The sequence below is a fragment of the Neomonachus schauinslandi genome, chromosome 12 (assembly GCF_002201575.2).
Source record: "Neomonachus schauinslandi chromosome 12, ASM220157v2, whole genome shotgun sequence".
NCBI lineage: Eukaryota > Metazoa > Chordata > Mammalia > Carnivora > Phocidae > Neomonachus > Neomonachus schauinslandi.
The window spans coordinates 69,206,884-69,228,104 of NC_058414.1; the positions used below are offsets into that span (position 1 = coordinate 69,206,884).

The 21,221-nt window shown below is 37.4% G+C and overlaps 1 protein-coding gene across 2 annotated transcripts in view; it reads left to right on the forward strand.

Annotated features, from left to right (window-relative positions):
* Positions 1-21,221, forward strand: part of ZNF277 (zinc finger protein 277) — a 104,252-nt gene that overhangs the window by 40,576 nt on the left and 42,455 nt on the right. Inside the window, exon 2 of one of the 2 annotated variants that reach the window (XM_021699311.1) lies at positions 16,315-16,516. In XM_021699311.1, coding sequence (XP_021554986.1) covers positions 16,315-16,516 — 202 coding nt within the window. The remainder of the gene's footprint in view (positions 1-16,314; positions 16,517-21,221) is intronic. The other variant, XM_021699312.1, reaches the window with a different exon arrangement.

The window sequence follows — 21,221 nt, forward strand, 5'->3', positions numbered from 1 at the left end:
AAAAGTAATAAATAAGAGTTTAAATCAGTGGTTATATGGTACTCTTGAAAAGTCTATATTTATTGTCTTTTTCTGTGCCTAAAAAACTATTCTTAACCTGTTTCATGAAAACAAACTATTTATTATATTTAAAAATGTTTATATTGATGAATTAAGTTACCGAATACTAAAATAAAAAGATGGCATAGCTCTTTAGTTTTCTAAAGAGAGTCTCACAACTCAGAAGTTTGTGGTTCTATCAAAAACACTAATTATACTTAATAGGAAATACCAGATTTAGAGTTTTCAAGTTGCCAACCCATTTCATTAAAATATTTACTAGAATACTAATTCCAAAGTAATTGCCTGTCAAATCAAATCAATTAAAGCGGGTTAAAGCCAACCTCTGTGGATACACTTTGTAATTTCTACTGGGTACCACTTATTTAGAGACAGTTTGTTATTGTTATTGGCATAAGTCAGGCCAATAACCATTCAGATCTTTCTGAGTTAGAATCTACCCTTCCTTCCTTCCTTCCATCTTTCCCGCCATAGATTTCATTATATAAAAGCATTCACCAGTTCACTTTGTTTCCTCATTCCTGCCAAAAAGTCTTTTATTTGACAATGTCTTTGTTACATGGGCCCTCCTGTCAGGATCACCAGCATTGTTTGCAATAGGTTATTCTGGTTAATTAGATTTACCATTAAATGAGGTTAGAATTTTAATGCCTCTTTTGTTTATTTCCACATTTATATTCCCAAATCCCTAATGTCTGACCCCTGACTACTGTCTTCTGCTGGTGGAAGGGGATAAAATTGAGGACTTAATTCCTGTTTCCATTATTTCTTAGAATGAAATATATATGTATCCAGCCTTGAATTCCCCTTAGAGCCCCAGCATCCCTGGTCCTGTCCCTATCAAAGAAGAACTTTTAGTAGCTTTACACTTAAGTACTCTGAAATATCTTTGACAATGTACAGTAGAAGTAGTAGGGTGTGAAAAAATATTTAAAGTAATCATATAACGCAGTATAGTCATTTATCCTCCATTCCAACTCCTTTTGGATTTTAAATCTCTCATTGGCAATAAACATTAGAGTTAAAATATTTCCAGAGAACTGAATATATTTAACCATGTATGTTTTAAAGCGTATATTTAACAGTAGTAATCTTGTCTGATTTAAACAACAAATTAATCATTTATCATATTAATAAGGCTTTGTTTCTATCCATTTACATTATCTTCCTAGGATTTATTTCCCCCTAAAATATCATGAATTTATAATATTTCTAACAGCTGCTGCTGTTCGGAAACATTTCAAGTAATAAGTAACATTTTATTACTACTGCATTATTAAAGTAGACACTGCTAACTCCTCTTAACAGAATAGATAAGAAGGTATGTATAATCCAGAAACATGTAATCTATAGCCAAGAAATGAAACCAGTATACCATTTAGTTTCCCAGTTTTGCACCAAAGTTGCCTGAGAGGAACTTTGTTATGATTTTTGGTTAAAGTTTTTATTTTTTTAGAGATTTTATTTATTTATTTGACAGTGAGAGACACAGCAAGAGAGGGAACACAAGCAGGGGGCGTGGGAGAGGGAGAAGCAGGCTTCCTGCTGAGCAGGGAGCCCGATGCGCAGCTCAAGCCCAGGACCCTGGGATCATGACCTGAGCCAAAGGCAGACGCTTCACGACTGAGCCACCCAGGCACCCCTAGTTTTTATTTAAATTCCAGTTAGTTAACATCCTGAGAGGAAATTTAATCACATTTTCACTATTAGGTAGTTTTGAAAGTAAGAAATGCAGCATGGAGGGGCGGCAGCAGCCAAAATTTCTCTGCAGTGTTTTCATAGTCTAATAAGAAAAAGGAGCTTAATCAGTACTATCTCATTAGCCATAGTATGGGTGGAAACCAAACTATTTCTACAACCTCTAGTCTACTATATGGCTTGCTCCTAAGCTCCATTTTTTAGTAGCTCCTAAGCTAATTGAGAATTTTCTAGACAAAAAAGTGTAAATCTGCAAATAACCAATTTCCGAGCCCATCCTTGGGGAATTTAATAGGATGGACAGTGCTTTGGGGATGTATAAGAAAGCAGTTTCTGAGTATTTCTAGAAAAATTGGACATGGTAATAGCTCCAGCATTACAGTAGTGTGGTTGTCATCCAGTCTTTTTCTGACTCATCTTTGGTATTGATTATGCTTGCATACAAACTGAACAGACCCGCTTGACTAGAAATAATTAGGTGATAGAGTCGGGCTCTCTGCTCATCAGGGAGTCTGCTTCTCCTTCTCCCTCTGCCCCTCCCCCCCCATGCACACACACTCAAATAAATAAACAAATAAAATCTTAAAAAAAAAAAAGAATTAGGGCGCCTGGGTGGCTCAGTTGGTTAAAGCGACTGCCTTCGGCTCAGGTCATGATCCTGGAGTCCCTGGATCGAGTCCCGCATCGGGCTCCCTGCTCGGCAGGGAGTCTCCTTCTCCCTCTGACCCTCCCCCCTCTCATGTGCTCTCTCTCATTCTCTCTCTCTCAAATAAATAAATAAAATCTTTAAAAAAAAAAAAAAAGAATTAGGTGATAGAATGTGCTATAGAGCTTAACACCTAAAACAGTTTTTCTTTATAGAATGGGAATGTAAAAAAAAATCTTTGGGGAGCAAGAGAGTTGTTAATCCTGATTCTATGTGAAAAACATGTTGCCTTTTCTCAAATCTTTACTGTAGACAGGATGCAGTAATCTGGTCCTATTAGAGACTTTCTGGAATATATATCCTCATAGATAAAGAATCCCATTATGACTGTTGTCAGATAGTAAATTCCTGTATTTATATAAAAGATAACATTTTACTTCCAGAAACAGTAGTCCGCAGGGTTAACTTTAATGGTAGAGATTTTAGGCACTGTGATAACCAGTTTAAAAAAAATAGTTTTGCCGGGGGATTTGTCTGTAGTTTCTACATTATATCCTATATAATTATGCCTGTTCTGTCTTCAGGCTCTCTCCTTCTGCTCTGGCTGCAAAGTGAGATAATTTAAATCCTACTGCAGAATGGCGATTAATTTAGTTATTTGATTGCTTGAAATCCCAACATGAGGACACTTCACATACACATCATAAATAAAAATGTTAGATTAAATGATAGAAATATATTGACAAGATATGTGGTTTTTAAACTTTTTGGAGTCCCCAGAATTCTTTAAGAATCTATTAGATCAAAAGACCTTTTGATTTTTCCCAGAAAAATCAAAATCCCAGAATTTTTCCCAGAAAAATTCACATACGTATCATTTTGAATATAGTTTCACATTGAACTCCGTAGACCTGAGTCTGTGAATCAGCTAGGTGCTTATGGACCCAACATTAAGAACTTTAGCACTAATTGATCTGCCCTGTCTAATATGACAGCCAATAATCACTTATAGCTATTTAAATTAAAATTAAACACAATTAAAGTTCCCTATTCTCACTATCCACATTTTCAGTGCTCAATAGCAACATGCGGCTACCATATTGGGCAGAGCAGATATAGAATATTTCCTTCATCTCAGATGGTTCTATTGGACAACACTGGGTTAGATGTTTCTAAAATAGCCTACTTAAGAATCTTATCATTATGTATATGTGTTTGTGTAGAGCTGCATGATTTGACAACCTAGAACATAGATGTTGTAAGAAAAATCAGCTGCTTTTAGGCACAGAATACAAATCTTTTCTTGAAACATAAATATGTCTCAAAGTAAGGCTTCTAGGTAACCTCAGCTGGGCCTTCAGGACTTTTCTACTGTGATTTCTTTTTTATCTTTTTGTATCTAAATTGCATTTTCCATAGTAGTAGTTCTGAGTCTCTTCCACTTTTCCTTAAGCTCTTGCCTTTCGGTATGGTTGGAGACCTCATGTGTTCAGAAAACTGTGGCTATCAATATAAATTTCTTCAACTGCCCTTATCTCGATATTAAAAATCTCATTGAGTTTTCTTTTATTTTAATGTGCTACAGAAATAGCAAGGTGATCAAGAGAATACAGAAGCCTCTGAATTTCAACAATATAATCAGAACCTAACAGTAAATAGTTACAAAGTGACCTTATGCTTTAGAAGCATGGACTCCATTCTCATACGATTTGATCTTTTAGGTCCAGGTTAGGGCTGTAGAACGTGTATTTTGAATTAATCCACAGGAACTTCTAATACACATCAATGTAGATAATGCCCATCCTCAAACTTACAGCCATATTCATAATTATCAGTAGTAACACTAGGACGTTTGCTGAGCTTACATGTCAGTCATCCATGTGCTTTACATTAATTTCCTCAATTAATCCTCATAACTACTCTATCAGTGATCATTATGATTAATCCATTTTATGGTGTGGAAACAGGCTACGAGAGGTTAAGTAACTTGCCCAGGACTGGTTAATAGGAGTTAATGGGACCAAATTTTTTTTTAAGATTTTATTTATTTGTTTGAGAAAGTGAGAGAGCATGAGCAGGGGGAGAGAGGCAGAAGCAGACTCCCTGCCGAGCAGGGAACCTGATGTGGGACTCGATCCCAGGACCCCAGGACCATGACCCGAGCCGAAGGCAGACGCCCAACCGACTTGAGCCACCCAGGTGCCCCTACAGTATTTTTGAATATATGTACATTGTTGTACAGCAGATCTCTAGAATTTTTTTACCTTGCATGATTGAAACTCTATACTCAATTGAACAACTACTCCCCATTTTCTCCTCCCCCATCTCTTGACAACCATCATTGTACCTTCTGCTTGTCTGTGTTTGACTACTTTAGGTACTTCATATAAGCAGAATCATACAGAATTTGTCCTTTTGTGACTGGCTTACATTTAAGTCTTCAGTCCATTTTGAGTTGATTTTTGTGTGTGCTATAAAGTAGGGTAAATGATTTCATTCTTTTGCATGTGACTATCCAGTTTACACAACAATGATGTTCTTCAACAAATGATTGTTAAACTGTTAAACTTTCCCAAGTGTAGTCTTGGCATCTTTGTCAAAGATCATCTGACAGTATATGTGGGGGTTTATTTCTGGGCTCTCTGTTCTGTTCTCTGATCTCTGTATATCTGTCTTTGTGCCGGTACCGTCTGTTTTGATTACTGTAGCTTTGTACTATGTTATGTAGTCAGGAAGTGTGATGCCTCCAGTTTTGTTCCTCTTCGTTCCTCAAGATTATTTTGGCTATTCAGAGTCCTTTGTGGTTCCATATGAATTTTAGGATTGTTTTTCTATTTCTATTTCTAAATCCCATTGGGATTTTGATAGCGATTGCTTTGAATTTGTAGATTGCTTTGGGTAATGTGGACATTTTAACATTGTAAGTCTTCCAATTCATGAACACAGGCTGTCTTCCCATCTATTTGTATCTCAATTTCTTTCCTCACTATTTTGTAGTTTTCAGTGTACAAGTCTTTTTGCCTTTTTGGTTAAGCTTATTCCTAAGTATTTTACTCTTTTTTTTTTCTTTTTAAGATTTTGTTTTTAAGTAATCTCTACACCTAACGTGGAGCTTGAACTCACCACCCGGAGATCGAGAGTCACATGCTCTACCGATTGAGCCAGCTGCGTGCACCCTGTATTTTACTCTTTCTGATGCTATTATAAATGGAATCATTTCCTTTTCAGAAGGTTCACTGTTAGTGTATAGGAACACAACTGATTTTTGAATGTTGATTTTGTAGACTGCAACTTGCCTGAATTTATTCATTATAAGTATGTGTGTGTGTGTGTGTGTGTGTGTGTGTGTGTGTGTTGAATCTACAGTATTCTACATATAAAATCATGTCATCTGCAAACAGATAGTTTTACTTTTTCTCTGATTTGGATGCCTTTTATTTCTTTTTTCTTGCTTAATTTCTCGTTAGAACTTCAGTATTCCATTGAATAGAAGTGGCAAGAGTGAACATCCTTGCTTGTTCCTGATTTTAGAGGGAAAGCTTTCAGTTTTTAACAGTTGAATATAATGTTAACTGTGAGCTTTTCATATATGGTCTTCATTATGTTGGGGAAATGTTCTTCTTTTCCTAGTTTGTTGAGTGTTTTTATCATGAAAGGATGTTGAATTTTGTCAAATGCTTTTTCTGCATCATGTGATTTTTATCTTTCATTCTGCTAATATGATTTATCAGAGTGATTGATTTTCATATGCTGAGCCATCCTTGCATCCCAGGGATAAATCCCGCTTGATTATGGCATATAATCCTTTTAATGTGCCATTGAATTTGGCTAGTATTTTGTTGAGGATCTGTACATGTGTATTCATTGGAGATACTGGCTGGTAGTTTTCTTGTAATGTCTGTCTGGTTTTAGTATCAGGTTAATGCTGGCCTCATAAAATGAATTTGGGAGTATTCACTCCACTGATGTTTTGGAGGAGTTTGAGAAGGCTTAGCACTAAGTCTTCTTCAAATGTATGGTAGAATTCTTCTGTGAGGTCATCTGTTGCCAGGTTTTTCTTTGGAGGTTTTTCATTACTGATTCAAGCTCTCCATAGGTCTATTCGGATTTTCTGTTTCTTCATGATTCAGTTTGGCAGGTTGTATGTTTCTAGGAATTTCATCCATTTCATCTAAGTTATACAATTTGCTGGCGTGTTTCTTATGATCCTTCTATTTCTGTGGTATCAGTTATAATTTCCCCTTCTTTCATATCTGATTTTGAGTCTTTTTTCTTAGTCTAACTAAAGGTTTGTCAATTTTATCTCTTCAAAACAACTCTTGATTTTATTGATTTTTTTTTGCATTCTTTATTTCATTCTGTCCTAATCTTTATTATTTCCTTCCTTATGCTAACTTTGAGCTTAGTTTTTTCTTCTTTGACTAGTTCCTTGAGTTGGTTAGTTTATGAGATCGTTCTTCTTTTTAAACATAGGCATTTACCACTGTAAGCTTCCCTATTAGTCCTGTTTTTTGCTGCATCCCGTACATTTGTTGTATTTTCATTTTGTTAGGACTTGTTTTGTGACTTAATATGTTATGTTACTTCCTTAATTAAAGACCTTCTGAATCTACTCACAACTTCCAGATTAAATATAAATCCTTGGGCTGGCATTAAGGCCCACCAGCATGTGATCCATCTATCCTTGCAGCTTTTTTTACTTAGACTCTAGCACTAATTGGCTATTTTGACTTTTAACTACCTATATATACTTGCTGGAATTCTTTGCCATTTCAAGAATCCTCTATGAAGGGGCTCCTGGGTGGCGCAGTCGTTAAGCATCTGCCTTCAGCTCAGGTCATGATCCCAGGGTCCTGGACTCAAGCCCAGCATTGGGCTCCCTGCTCAGCAAGAAGCCTGCTTCTTCTCCCTCTCCCACTCCCCTTGCTTGTGTTCTCTCTCTCTGTCAAAAAATGAATAAAATCTTTAAAAAAAAAAAAAAGAATCCTCTATGAGAATTTGCTTCATTTCTCCTGATTTGTGTGCTTTTTTCCCTCCCTATCCCTTAACCCTTGATTTATATGGTCAACTTTGCATATGTTGACTAGTATTATAATTATTTGTATAGTTGTCTCATTTTCCTCTAGCAACTTCTTCAGGATAGGGATTTTATGTTAATAATCTTTGTAGTTTTGATAGTGCCTAGCATATACTTTCTGCATAGTAGGCACTCTATTTTAAAATGGTAAATTTAATCAGAATTTTTCATCTTAAATGTCAAGACTTAGAAAGTGGCCAAATAAAATTATGCTTGCTTTATTTCTTTCTCTTAATTTTATCTGTCACAGTCACATTGAGGAACTCATCAGATAACTTGCTTTTTATTTAAAAATTTTCCTGTGTTAGGGGTGTATGGGTGACTCGGTTGAACATCCAAGTCTTGATTTTGGCTCAGGTCATGAGATCAAGCTACGTGTTGGGCTTCATGCTGAGTGTGCAGCCTGCTTGGAATTCTCTCCCTCTGTCTCCCCCTCCCCCACCCCTGCACAAAGCTCATATGCTTTTGTGCTCTCTCTCTCTCTCTTAAAAAAAAAAAAAGATTTCAATGTTAAAGAAAATTGGGGGTAAATGATTGCATTCATAATCTTTCATTGTTTTTCTTTTTGGATGTTTTCTTTCAAACCTTGTACTTGTGTGTGGGTATATGTAACGTGTGTTTGTGTGTGTGAGGAATTGTATGCAATTCATTGTGGGTTAGGCTCTTTTCAACAAATAACAAACATGATTTACATTATTTCTCCATTGTCTTCATAATTGTCATTTAGCAAATGTATAATATACAGCACAGATATGCTTTTTTTAAGATTTTATTTTTTATTTTTTTATTTTAATTTTTTATTGTTATGTTAATCACCATACATCATTAGTTTTTTATGTAGTGTTCCATGATCCATTGTTTGCACATAACACCCAGTGCTCCATGCAGAACATGCCCTCTTTAATACCCATCACCAGGCTAACCCATCCTCCCACCCCCCTCCCCTCTAGAACCCTCAGTTTGTTTTTCAGAGTCCATCGTCTCTCATGGTTCGTCTCCCCCTCCAATTTTCCCCCCTTCATTCTTCCCCTCCTGCTATCTTCTTCTTTTTTTTTCGTAACATATATTGCATTATTTGTTTCAGAGGTACAGATTTGTGATTCAACAGTCTTGCACAATTCACAGCGCTCACCATAGCACATACCCTCCCTTTTATTTATTTTGAGAGAGAGAGAGACAGAAAGAGAGCACAAGTGGGGGGAGGGGCAGGAGAGGGAGAGAGACAAGCAGACTCCCACTGAGCTGGGATCCCGATGAGGAACTCACTCCCAGGACCCTGAGATCATGACCTGAGCCAAAGTCAGATGCTTAACCAACTGAGCCACCCAGGCACCCCTGCCATATTTTAAAGAACTGATTTTCATTTCCATGACACTTAGGTTGTTTCTATTACTTTGCTTTATAGGTGATGTTGTTAAAAAGTTTTTATAGCTTTTTGCTTGTATTAAATTAGCTCCTTAAATTTCTAAGCACATGTTTATTAGGTTTAGGGGTTGAATGTGTTTATAACCCTGTTTCCATACCAAAGGCTGTGGCAAACCCGCCAGCTGTAGCTGAGCGTACTAATTCAGCACAGCCTCATCAGCAGTCTCAGTGTGGTGGCAAGAATGTATAACAACACCCACTTAAGTCCATCCCCCCTTGCCCATATTCCCCTGCTCTTAGTAGTTGTATAGTAAATTAATCTTTTTTTCTTTTTTTAAAGGTTTTATTTATTTATTTGTCAGAGCGAGCACAAGCAGAGGGAGCCGCAGGCAGAGGGAGAAGCAGGCCCCCCGCTGAGCAGGGAGCCCGATGCAGGACTCAACCCTAGGACCCCGGGATCATGACCTGAGCTGAAGGCAGACACTTAACCGACTGAGCCAGTAAATCAATCTTTTTAATATTAGGTCTCAGTAATTTACAAAATGAACTATTAGCCCAAGGGTAGTTAAATAAGGGTCTTACATTCTTACTCTGAGCTTTAGAGATATGTTGTGGTTAAAAAGACCAGACCCTGTCTTCTCCATTTTCCAAATGCATCTGTATGGGGCACACACTTAGAAATTAAGGAACTGACAAAAAAAAAAAAAAGAGAGAGAGAGAGAGAAATTAAGGAACTAATTTGTTCAGAAAGTAGAAGGTTTTTTGTTGTTGTTGTTAAGAGAGAAGTGAGAGAAGTACTTTAAAGAACTTAGAAATAAAGTTACCTTCTTGACGTTTAACTTTCAGAATAAAACTAAGACATAATAAATGAGATTGAGTTGGCATCGGAGTCCTATGGAAAGGGATGGTGTTTGTCAAATCAAAAGCTTAGAGAACAGGCCTGAAAATATTATCCAGACTTGATAAAATACTAAAGAAAGCAATCATCAAATAAATTACACTAATATAAATAAAGAACAAATGTAAAGGAAATGTTTACTTTGGAAATTGGGTGTTTGTTTATAGCATTTTCTAAGTTAAAACTACAAAAACAGAAATATCCTGCCCGTCTTCATATTCCAAATTTTATGATTATCAGTTAGATTATCTGAATGTGATAAGAGTAGCAACTAAACTTATTTGATCTGGGTTGAGTATATCGCCACATTATGAGTATATCACCAAATTACTGCTTTTTTTTTTTTTTCAAAGTTTTAGCAGTGTGATGGTAGTGTGCAAAGCAAAGTGTAGGTACTTCCTTAAAGGGGATCTGTGAGATGTTGTGCAGTTCCCCATGAAGGAATGTTGAAAAAACTTCTTATCAATTATTTGTTGATACGGGCTTTTCTTTTCTCATTTGACTTAGGGGGGACAGAAACCTCAGAAGCTTCTTATTTTTCCTTCAAAGCACCAGCAGCTTTTATCTACTTGGCAGAAATGGTAGACTGTAAAGTTTAGGGATACATTTTAGCACATAGATGTATTATGAATTCATGACTGGTTTTGTTCCCTAGATAGAACCTTACTACTCAAAGTATGGTTGTGGATGAGCAAACTGACATCACCTGGGAACTTAGACATGCAGAATTTCAAGCCTTTTTACCTCCTAGACCTACTTTGTTAGTTCATGTCCTCCAAGAAGCACACACTAAGGTGGGATCTGACGTGTAAGAGATTTTGGGGGAAAGATACCAAAGGAAGGAAAAAGGAGAGAGTGCTGGAGGAGGTAGCAATGTAGGTCTGACCCCTGTGAAGGAAAGAGGGAAGGAAGGGCAGTGGAGTAGAATGTCAGACTGCGGCACAGTTGTAAGCAAGTTTCTGACAACTTGATGGGAGTCCTCCAGCCAGTGTCACATGTCAGTGAAATTCCATGTCTCATAGGAACGAGTCTGCCTTACTATTTCTGCTGCCTCTAGTCATGTACTGAGAGCAGCCTGTGGAAGCTTAGCTTCGGTGCAAGTAGGATTTCAGAACACAGCACCTGAGACTATCTTTCTTTCAATTATGCTCATAGCAGCAGGAGATTGGACTGGCATGTTTCCCTGGCCACCACACCTCCTGAATCAGGATCTGCATTTTAACAAAGTCTCCAGGTGAATTATAAGCACATTAAAACTTTGAGAAGCAGGATCCTAGAATAATAATTTGGCACTTTGGGGATTTTACCCAGAGTCAGTAAAATGGTTTATAATTAGCATAGGATCTCCTCAAAAATTCAGCTCTCTTGGGATGATATTTTTTACAGTTCATTTGAACAGAGTTGCTGTTCAAAGTGAGAACTAGAGCAGATAATTTGTTGTTGTTAATTTATAAGAAATGTGTGAAGCAGATTTGGGACCAAAGCAGAGTTTCCAAGATGCTTTGCCTCTTTGCTGAAAGGAGCTAGATACAGTTTATTTCCTTTTGCCTTTTCAAATTCAAGGTCCCTGTAGCAAAGAATTCTGTATTTCTGTATTTATTGTTTTTTTACCATGTGGTAAGGTGTAGCTATGATTCTTATGGAATCTAGAAATAAACAATCTATTGGACAGCTAGAAATAAACAATCTATTGGACAAATCTTACTGATTATCTCTGCTGACCCTGTGCTTAGTATTTGAGAAGCTCTCTTTAGGACAGAATACAGTATCAGGTAAGCTTTGCCACAAGGCCCTGTTCCCTATTTACAGACTTTTCCATGAGTTCACCGTATTCTCATGTATAATCAAGATGTCTACAATCCCCATGGAATCATCCTTTGAACCATTGATCCTCAGACTTCAGTTTAGGGACTACTGCTTGGTAAAAGTTACATTTCCTCAGTCCACAATAAAGTCTTAAAATCACTACTTTTGAAAAGCCCTCCAGGTGATGAAATGCAAACAGATTTGGAAACCACTACTCTAAAGTAAAATATATATTGGAGATTCAGACCTTTCACACAGAAACATTCTCTGATGGAGTGGTATAATTTACTCTGCCATCCAAATGCCCCTTGTCTCTGTCTACTGGCCAGTATGAATGAAAAATTTAAAAAGAACTTAGAAATTCCTCATTAAACATACTTTAATTATACTCAATACTTAGAATTTAGTGTAGTTTTTACATCATTCTTCATTATCAGTGGGCTCATTACACCAAGGCCCACAGCACTAAAGATTTGGATGTCATTATTCTGTACTGCTCTCATTCCCCTAAAGACAGACAGCCACAGGTGTTTCCTGAAATGGGGCTTACCTAGAAGCTGAGTTAAAGGTACAACTCTAGTTTTAAGTAACTCTAATCTTACTCATTCTTTCAGACACTTATCAAATACCATCTATGGTTCATGCACTCTATAGTCTACACTAGAGATATGAAAATAAGATTTAGTCCTTGACCTTGAGGAGTTCTCATACTGCCCTAGAGACACATATTACAACAGAGATATTTGCTTTTGTTGGGCATGGAGAGATGGAGTCAAATCCTCAAAAGGAGTTGGGGGGTTGGGGTGCTGGCAGACAAAACAACACAAATGCATCACATGAGACTCCAGTCACTGCTCTCCTTGTCCAGCAGCCATGCCAGGAATATCTTAACGTTGGAGCAGGTCACCTGGTCTCATCTAAAGCTTAACTCATTATCCATCCCTCTCACAGAACAAAAAAAAAAAACCCTGCTTTTCTGCCTACATTTCTAGATTGGTGACTGGCACCCCTCATTTATACTGCCTCGCCAGCCAGAAACTCAGAAGGCATCCTGGTCATCTTCACTCCTTATAGCCAACCAGTGATCAGGAACTGTCAGTTTTAGCTCTGCAGCCTCTCCTCTGTCCATCCCGTCAAAGCACTGCCAACATTGCTGCCTCCATTCTGGACACTGCAGTAGTCTCCCAGCTGGCCAGTCTCCTCATCTTGAGACTTGTCTCTTTCTCATCCGCTCTCCCCAAAGCAGTTTTAAACGTAGGAGTGGCTCTACTTCCTATAGGAAAAGGTCCGACTTCCTCTGTCTTCTGTATAGGGTAAGAGTGCTAGTGCTTTAGCCAGACTGCTTGCAGTCAAATCCTGGCTCCACCGCTTACTGGCTGTCTAGGGCAAGGCACTTAGCCTCTCAGTGTCTCAGTTTCCTCAACTATGAAATAGGGAAGGAAATGGAATCTCTGTCCTTGGGTTTTTGTAAGGGTTGATTGGGTTAATACTATACATATAAAGTTAACACTGTACATATAAAGTGCTTGACAATGCCTGGCACAAAATGAACCCACAGTGCTGGTGGCGGTCCTCGTGCAGTAACACAGTGTACATGCCCCGTGAGTAAAGACAACCAGGATTCACCTGGCCTTGCTGGGATTAACAGTCCGAAGTGGGGAAAGAAAGACAAGTAGGTAAACAAATTACTTCTTTTGATTGATGCTGTTGTAAATTTGAGCATGATGCTAAATGATTAAGGAGTCAGAATGCTAAAATCTTACTGTCCAAAATGTTCTATTAAAATTTTTATTTTCTGGGAGTGCCTGGGTGGCTCGGTTGGATGAGTGTCTGACTCTTGATTTTGGCTTAGGTCATGATACCAGGGTTGTGATATCAAGCCCCCACCTTGGGCTCTGGACTCATCGCAGAGTTTGCTTAAAGTTTTTCTCTCCTCCTCCCCGTGCGCACGCTCACTCTCTCTTCTGTCAAATAAATAAATAAATCTTTAAAAAAATTTTTTTTTCTCTTCTGGATTATGTAGTAACTTGAGTTCCCAAAGCAGCTTAGTACATCCTAAACCACAAGTTCCTCATACATGAAATTTGCATATTTATGGTTTTGTTCCTGTATGCCTTTACAGTAACCACAAGCAGTTTGGTTCTGGGATGTGTGAACATATAGTTTCATTCTCTTAGGAATAATTTGAAGAAAGAGAAACTGGGCATTGAACATCCAAAAGGGAGGGGAATGAACCACAGAAGAATATTGGAGAATTTGTAGTGAAACCCTGGGAAAGCAAATGGACAATGACGGAGATAAACTGTACCCAGTGGTTTTTGGAGGAGGTGGGCTACTGAGATTTGTTGGTGGAAGTAGTATTGCGGAGATTGCAGGACACTGGCAGAATACGCAGAAATTCAGTGTGGCTTGTAAATACATATGAATTCAAAATAGCACTGAGTGTGTACATTAAAGAGAAACAGAGATTTGGGGAAATGCCTTTTGGAACTGGGGGCAGAATAGTGTAGTGTTTGAATTTAGTCTTAAATTACTATGTTTATGCCCCTTGATTTAACAGAAAAGTTAAAAAACTCTCAGTAGTCTCATCTGTAAGATGGGGATTATAATAGTACTAACTGGAAAAGGTAGCTATGATTGAGAAAGTGACCTGAAGCCCTTTGCTGGTAATTTACAAATATCAAACACTTAGGAATGTTAGCTCTTGCTATTGGTGATGATTAATACATTGTTTTCTGTAGTCAGGCAAAATGAATTTACACATACATCATTCAAATTTGGGGAGAAGGGTGTAGGATGGTACCTGTTATTTTCTAGATGGCCAGTAATGTTTACTAATGGTACCTTTATTTAGAATATATGTTGTCTTTTGTTGCCCCATTCTAATGAATGTAAAATATAGTTTCATAAGTATATTACCTCTCTTCCCCCATCCTATTTTTAACATGAGGGTTTAAGTTCCTACAGAATTTAACTACAACTGAAGAACTATAGAACTCCAAAACTCCTTGCTTCCATTGTATAATTTAATAAATGTAATGGTAACACATCACTTTTGTTAATAGTGCTTCTTGAAGTGCTTGTATATTTTAAATACTCTCTACTTTGTCATGTGTACCCTATTTTCACCTTTTCTGGTATTAAATAATTTTATGGAACTAAGACAGAAGTTTAATATAGCATACTTTAATATGATCAAAGTATTATGAGTCATGTATTAGAGGACATGTCCTTTGGGACACCTTCCCACCCCAGCTCAGTTAAGTGACTCTCCTACCCATGCTCCCACAAACCCTATACATTCTGTCTCTCTCTATCCTTTCAACTTACTTGTACCGTCAAACAAGTTGCAAGCACATTAGCCTTGATAATAAGGATCCTATCATGCAACGTTAAGCAGAAAAGAACAGCACTCAGTAGCTACTCAGCTGATTTTTGTGGACTGAATCAATGCTTACCCAGTGCTAAGGCCATGGTCATTAGTGCACCAGTGACTGTATCCATGAATCAGGCAATTAAGAAGCCCTTTAGAAATAAAGTAAGATAAAAACAAGAAAATGAAATTAGTAGTAAGCTAATTCCAAAGACTTTTCTGTGGAATAACTGTCTTTTTTTTTTTTCTTTAAGATTTATTTATTTTCGAGAGGGAGAAAGAAAGAGAGAGAGAATGGAGGGGAGGGGCAGAGGGATAGGGAAAGAGTCTTAAGCAGACTCTGCACTGAGCGCGGAGCCAGACATGGGACTTGATCTCACGACCCTGAGATCAGGACCTGAGCTGAAACTAAGAGTTGGATGCTTAACTGACTACGCTACCCACGCTTCCGGAATAGCTGTCTTTATGAAGAAGATTCTCTGCCCTTCCTCAGATACTAAATGTCTTACCCTAGTTGCCTACTTACTACTCAGTAGCTTGCATAAGGTGACAGGTCCAGCCTTCCTCCTTGGAAGACTGAAGAGGGCTCCTGACACAACTGGCTGTGGTTTGAGGCCTGAATTCAGAACTATAGACCTTACACAGCTCAACTCTTAAAGATACCATAGATGATGTTAGGAAAATGAATAGTATCGGCAGGAAAAATGTTTACCATGTATGTCTAGTAATTGAGCATTCATCTCTTTGTTCACAAGAACTTGAATTATGGTATGTAATTGTGTAACAAGCAAATGGTAGACATAAATCAACATCAAAAATTGCCACCTGGGCCACCCAGCACATGCTGTGTCAACCCAATGTGAGAGCTGTCTTCTTTGCACATGACAAATAATCAGAAACAGGAAAGAGTTTGCAGGTGCAACAGGAAGCAGCTTAAAAGACTGGCCTGGTATCATCTGGAGCCTCAATATATACCATTTACTTCCCATAGTGTGATGACTATCAGCCATAGGTCACAGTTGCACCATAGAACCTTAACCCAGCATGTTGCAGCCGTCCCCCGGCAAGTAGCCCCGGAATTGCTGCCCAATATTGGCCAGTGTCCAAGAATGCTTGAACAGCTGCTCTGACAAATGGGTTTCCCCCATTCAAGCCGGCAATGGGAAGTTTGAGCTGCTTTGCAACACTCCCTGCCTCTAGGTTGCAGAATCTATTTAAAATGATAATAAAGTATCCTGCTCTCTGGCACTGTGTATTTTTCATTTTGGAAAGACGTAAATATCTTTAGGATGCAGGAGGTGAGAAATGATCCTAAAGAGTTGATTTCAGCTTTTTCTTTTTCTTTTTTTTTTTTTTTTTCCGCTTTTGCTTTTGCTTTTTCTCTCTCCCAGACAGTAAGGATTGTATCCTGGAGCCGCTTTCCCTGCCAGAAAGTCCAGGTGGCACCACCGCTTTAGAAGGTTCTCCATCTGTCCCTTGTATTTTCTGTGAAGAACATTTTCCTATGGATGAACAAGACAAACTTCTGAAGCACATGATTATTGAACATAAGATGGTCATAGCTGATGTCAAGTTGGTTGCTGATTTCCAAAGGTAAATTTTGTTTTTGTCCATAAAAGAATTAAATTCAGTATTCCATAAAGGAAAGGCATAACTTATAGGTAAGCTTATATATAAAATTATTCCTATGCAAATATGAACATTCATATTCTTTTTCAAGCATTGTTGGGAATGGGGATCTTTGGTTGGAACCTGTCAGGCCAAAAGGGTATTGTGCAAAGAACTCTCCATTTAAATGCTGTGATGAGGTTGAGAACCAGAAAGAAAAAAAAAGTCATTCAACAAGCCAAAGGGGTATAAGTAGACAGCTGTGGAGGTCAGTGACTGAGGTACTGAGAGGAAGAAGATGAAGAGGATGAAGAGCAGATAGATAGAGGTGAGTGGTTGAGGAAATGCCAACCATGGGCATGTGTGAAATGTAGGAACTTCCCTTATATAGCCAGGACCCAAAGTGAGATGAACTACAATTTAAGAGCACCTGACTTAGAATATCCATACCAACAGACAGGTAATATAAGCAATTATTCATTGTTTTCTAATTCCTAATTCCTAGAACCGATTGTCCAAGAGAAATGCCTTTTCTTAAGCAGATGGAGTGAAGCACTTATGTTCATGTTGTTATTAGTTGACACTTGGAAGCATTTTCCATATACACAATAGCATGGTAATTAACTGGCTTTGTACAGTTACTGAAAGCATATATCTTGGTATATCTGGCCAGGGCCCATTTTGAGATACTCTGCCCTGATTTCCCTACAAAACACTGCAGTAGCCCAGATGTTGTAGTATCTCTGCATCTAAACTCTATGTCTGCCAGGCCACATCATTCCTAGCAAGCAACTTCTTTCTTATGATGGGTCTTGCAGAGCAGCAAGCTGTATCACTAAGAGTAGACTATGAAACCAGACAGGCCTAGGGGTGAATGCAGACTTGGTGAATTCCTGACCATGTAACTTCTAACAAACTACTTAAACCACTCTAAGCAGCAGTTTCCTCATCAGTAAAAGGGGATAGCACCATCTTGCATAAGATGGTTGAGTGTTATGTAAAACAGGACATGTATAGCACCAGCTAGTGTCTGGGACATTTTTTCTATCCACCACATGGTAGCCAAAAATTTCATTATATTTGGATTACAAAAGATATATATTTGAAATCTTAGTTTTCCACAACTATAGCTTGAGTTTTCTATAGGTATTTATGCTGTCTGAATGCCTAATTATTATTTGTCAAGTATAACTTTTGAGAAAATTGAATTTAGGATCCTGAATACACTAAACTTCAAGAATGAGTTTGTTTTTAAGTTGCCTACAGGAGTAATATTAGCTATTCTCTAACCCTTCTCTCAACTGCCTAGCACTAATACAGAACATCTGTTGAGTGCTTTCTGTATTATTATGGCCCCTTATATCCACTCAGCATTGCGATTTTTTAGTAAATTTTGGTGTTGCCTGGTCAGTAAGCAGAGATAGAATAGTGAAGGAGAGTTACATGAATGATATATGCTACCAGCTGGTAGAATAAACCAATTACTACATAATTTCAGAGGAAGCACTTCATACTTCCCCTTCTCATTCCTTAATCTTTATTTTCTGTTAAAATATTTGTGTTCTTATATATATGTATGTGTGTGCGTGTGTGTATTTTGGGAGTATTCTCATACATGATTTCTAGTTGTATGTAGTCATGTCTGTTGGATTTGTTTTAGATACTTTTTAGGCTAGAGATATTCTAATTCTTATCAAGTAACCATTGATGGGACTATCAAATGAGCTATTTGATAAGTTGTATCACTCAGCTTTTCTTTGATGTAAATCTATTCTTTTACTTCGCTTTATCATGTAAATGCAAATTCTCCCTCAGGAATTGGAAAAAAATAAGATGATCTGCCAGTGATAATTGAGATTTTTCTTTCTCCTAAAGTCTGTGAGGAATATCTAAATTTGAGTTTGTATTTTCCTTTTGCGCTTACGTATGATAGCTAAGCAGCTATATTTGTACTAACCTCTCTTTTGTATCCTTGATATTAATCTCATCTGTATGTGGGCAGGAAAATCAAATTATTTACTAGGTCTCAGACTTAGGAGTCAATAATTAAATGTTGGAATCAGTCACCCTCTAAATGCAGTTATGCTATAAAATGGGTGCTTTAATTAAAAAGCAAAAGATACATAGCTGATATATATAAGTGCTTTCTATATAATAAAGTGTGTGATTAACATGTACTTTAAATTTGGAAACCCAAATTTTCCTTGTCAGCCGTCATCTCAGTAAGCTTCACTCTGGTGGTTAGTTCAAATTGACCAAGAATGTATGTGATAAACTCTTGCTTTTAAGTGCTTTTTAATACATCCAGTCTCCTGTAGATAATACCCTCCTACTATTTAGGAAAACTAAAAATTCCTCTCCAAAAGAATACAAACATTGACTCTGAGAGTTAAGTTGGAATCTTCTCAATGCTACAGGACTTTTTCCTAACGTCAGAAAAGTCACAGGGGTGGGTATATGTGTTTGTGTATGTATAGATTTACGTGTGTGTGTGTGTGTGTATATGTATGTATGTATACATATATAACTTCTCAGAGAGGAATTGTTTCTTCTGAGTACAATAAGTAATAAAGATGATAAATAATAGATGAGATAGACTGACTTTGTGCTTTACTGGAAAGAAGCTATAAATTTTCATGTTAAATATATTTAACATTTTCTTTATTGGAAAAAAGTTAACAGTAAAACTTTCTCAGAATAAAACAAAAATAAAAATCTTTCCTTTGAGCCACTTAACGTCGTTATTTATACTGAACCATTTGCTAGCTTTATTCAGTAAATAAAATTTTTCCAGAAGATAAATGCTAACTCCTTAATTCTTGCCCCTTTCTATATTAAATTCCACTCATTCAGTGCTACTTAATTAACAACCATATCTCAAATCTTTAGGCCGTTGTCAGTAAATACACCAATTACAGTGAGGGGATGGGCGGGCAAGATTACTAGAAGAATTTTTTGGGGAAACAATTCAGTGAAACATGATTGAAATTCTTCCAAAAGAAAAAAGTATTTGCTAATGACCTAATAATTACTCTTATGGCTTTTTAACTAAGTACGAAATGCTTTGATAACTGTCTTCCCAATAAAGAATTCACATCACATATCATTTCTTGGCTGCCTTTAAATATTGAGTGATTACAACTGTAGCTTTAAATACACTAGAGTAGTAAGAAAACATGAAGAAGAGACATACTAAGTGATCCCTTAACATCGACTATCCCCCAGATGGTCTTCAATGGAACGGTAATCAGGGTGAGGAACCTCTCCATGGTTTATTGTAGCAGTATTCATGATGAAACTCCTTATCGAACTTGACTGTCCTGGTGTTTGTTTAAGTCAGTTATCTCAGCACCCAGTTCTGCTGTATGAATTTGATTAGTCATGAAAATAGATGGCTATGTAGTATGGTTTGGAAGAACAATCCATCTTCTATTCCTGGCATCTCTGATAGAGGTTCTCCTGTGTTCCTTCATCCCTGGCACCACTGTGCAATAGAAAATATGCTGAGGGGAGAATAAGGAAAATGGCTGGGAGTGTCATTTTTTTTTTTCTTACGTCTTCTCATGCCTTTTATTTCTCCCTTTTTCTCTCTCCCCTGGTCTGGGGTTAAGTAGTGGGGAATGGAAAAGAGGAGAATGAGAGTAGCTGTGTAAGATACTGAGGAGTGGACAGTGCTGTCACTGCCCTCTGTGACCAAAGAATAATGTTTCTGCCTTTTGTAGGTACTTTTCTTCTTTTTGTTCCTGTTGTTGGATCCGATATGCACTTGCCTTCTGCATCTGACACTTCTAATATGGAAGCCAACAAGCTAGCCATGGTGTCAGTGGTTATGGTTTGAGGGTGAGCTGGAGCCTCAGATACATTGTTTTTAGATCTCTTAAGATAAGGTCTAGCACTATTCTATAAGGAAAGAGTTCTCCCCTTATTTATCCATCCGGGTCACAGTGTGGTTGTACATGAGAAGAAAGAACTAAAGCATGGTTTTATTTTCATACGTTATTCTTTTACTTCTTTTCCTTGTCTAAACTCAGTCTATCTGTTTATATTTTTCTGTCACAGTTCTCTCTTTCTCTCAGACCTCTCTCCCAGCACATTTTTTTTTCAAGTACATGAATGCCCTTTTTGTAGAGCACCATGGGGTTGGGACATTAATGTTAAGAAAAAGGGAAAGAAGAATTAAAAGGAGACAAAATATTGAGAGTTGAAGGCTACTTAGAGAAACTTACAGGAATCTTTAAATGCTCTTCTACTCTTAAAAACATTTCTTGCTAACCTACTATGTACAAAACATTGCTAGTTGCTATATCAAGCCATTTAAAATGTCCAAATTTTTACTGTCTCTTACTAAATCTATTTCAGTAAGTCCCATCCCTTTCAGGGGTTTTTCTTTTTCTGCTGTAAGTTTTTTGGGGTTTTTTGGTTGTTCTATGTATCCGCCATATAGCCTAATAAATGTCAACCTTTCCATGTCCCTTCTCCCCATGAAGGAGGCTACCTTCTTTTCTTGGTACCATTTATAAATGAGATTGCAATTGCCAATATAAATCTTGTTAGATAAACAGGAAAATGAACAGGTTGTTGAATCCTGTCATCTTACTCCTTTCTTCAGACAGTGCAGGTCTGGGTGTTATGCTATGCTTTAAAATTTACCCAGGGTGCTGCTTCTAACTCCACTCATTAGATACAAGAA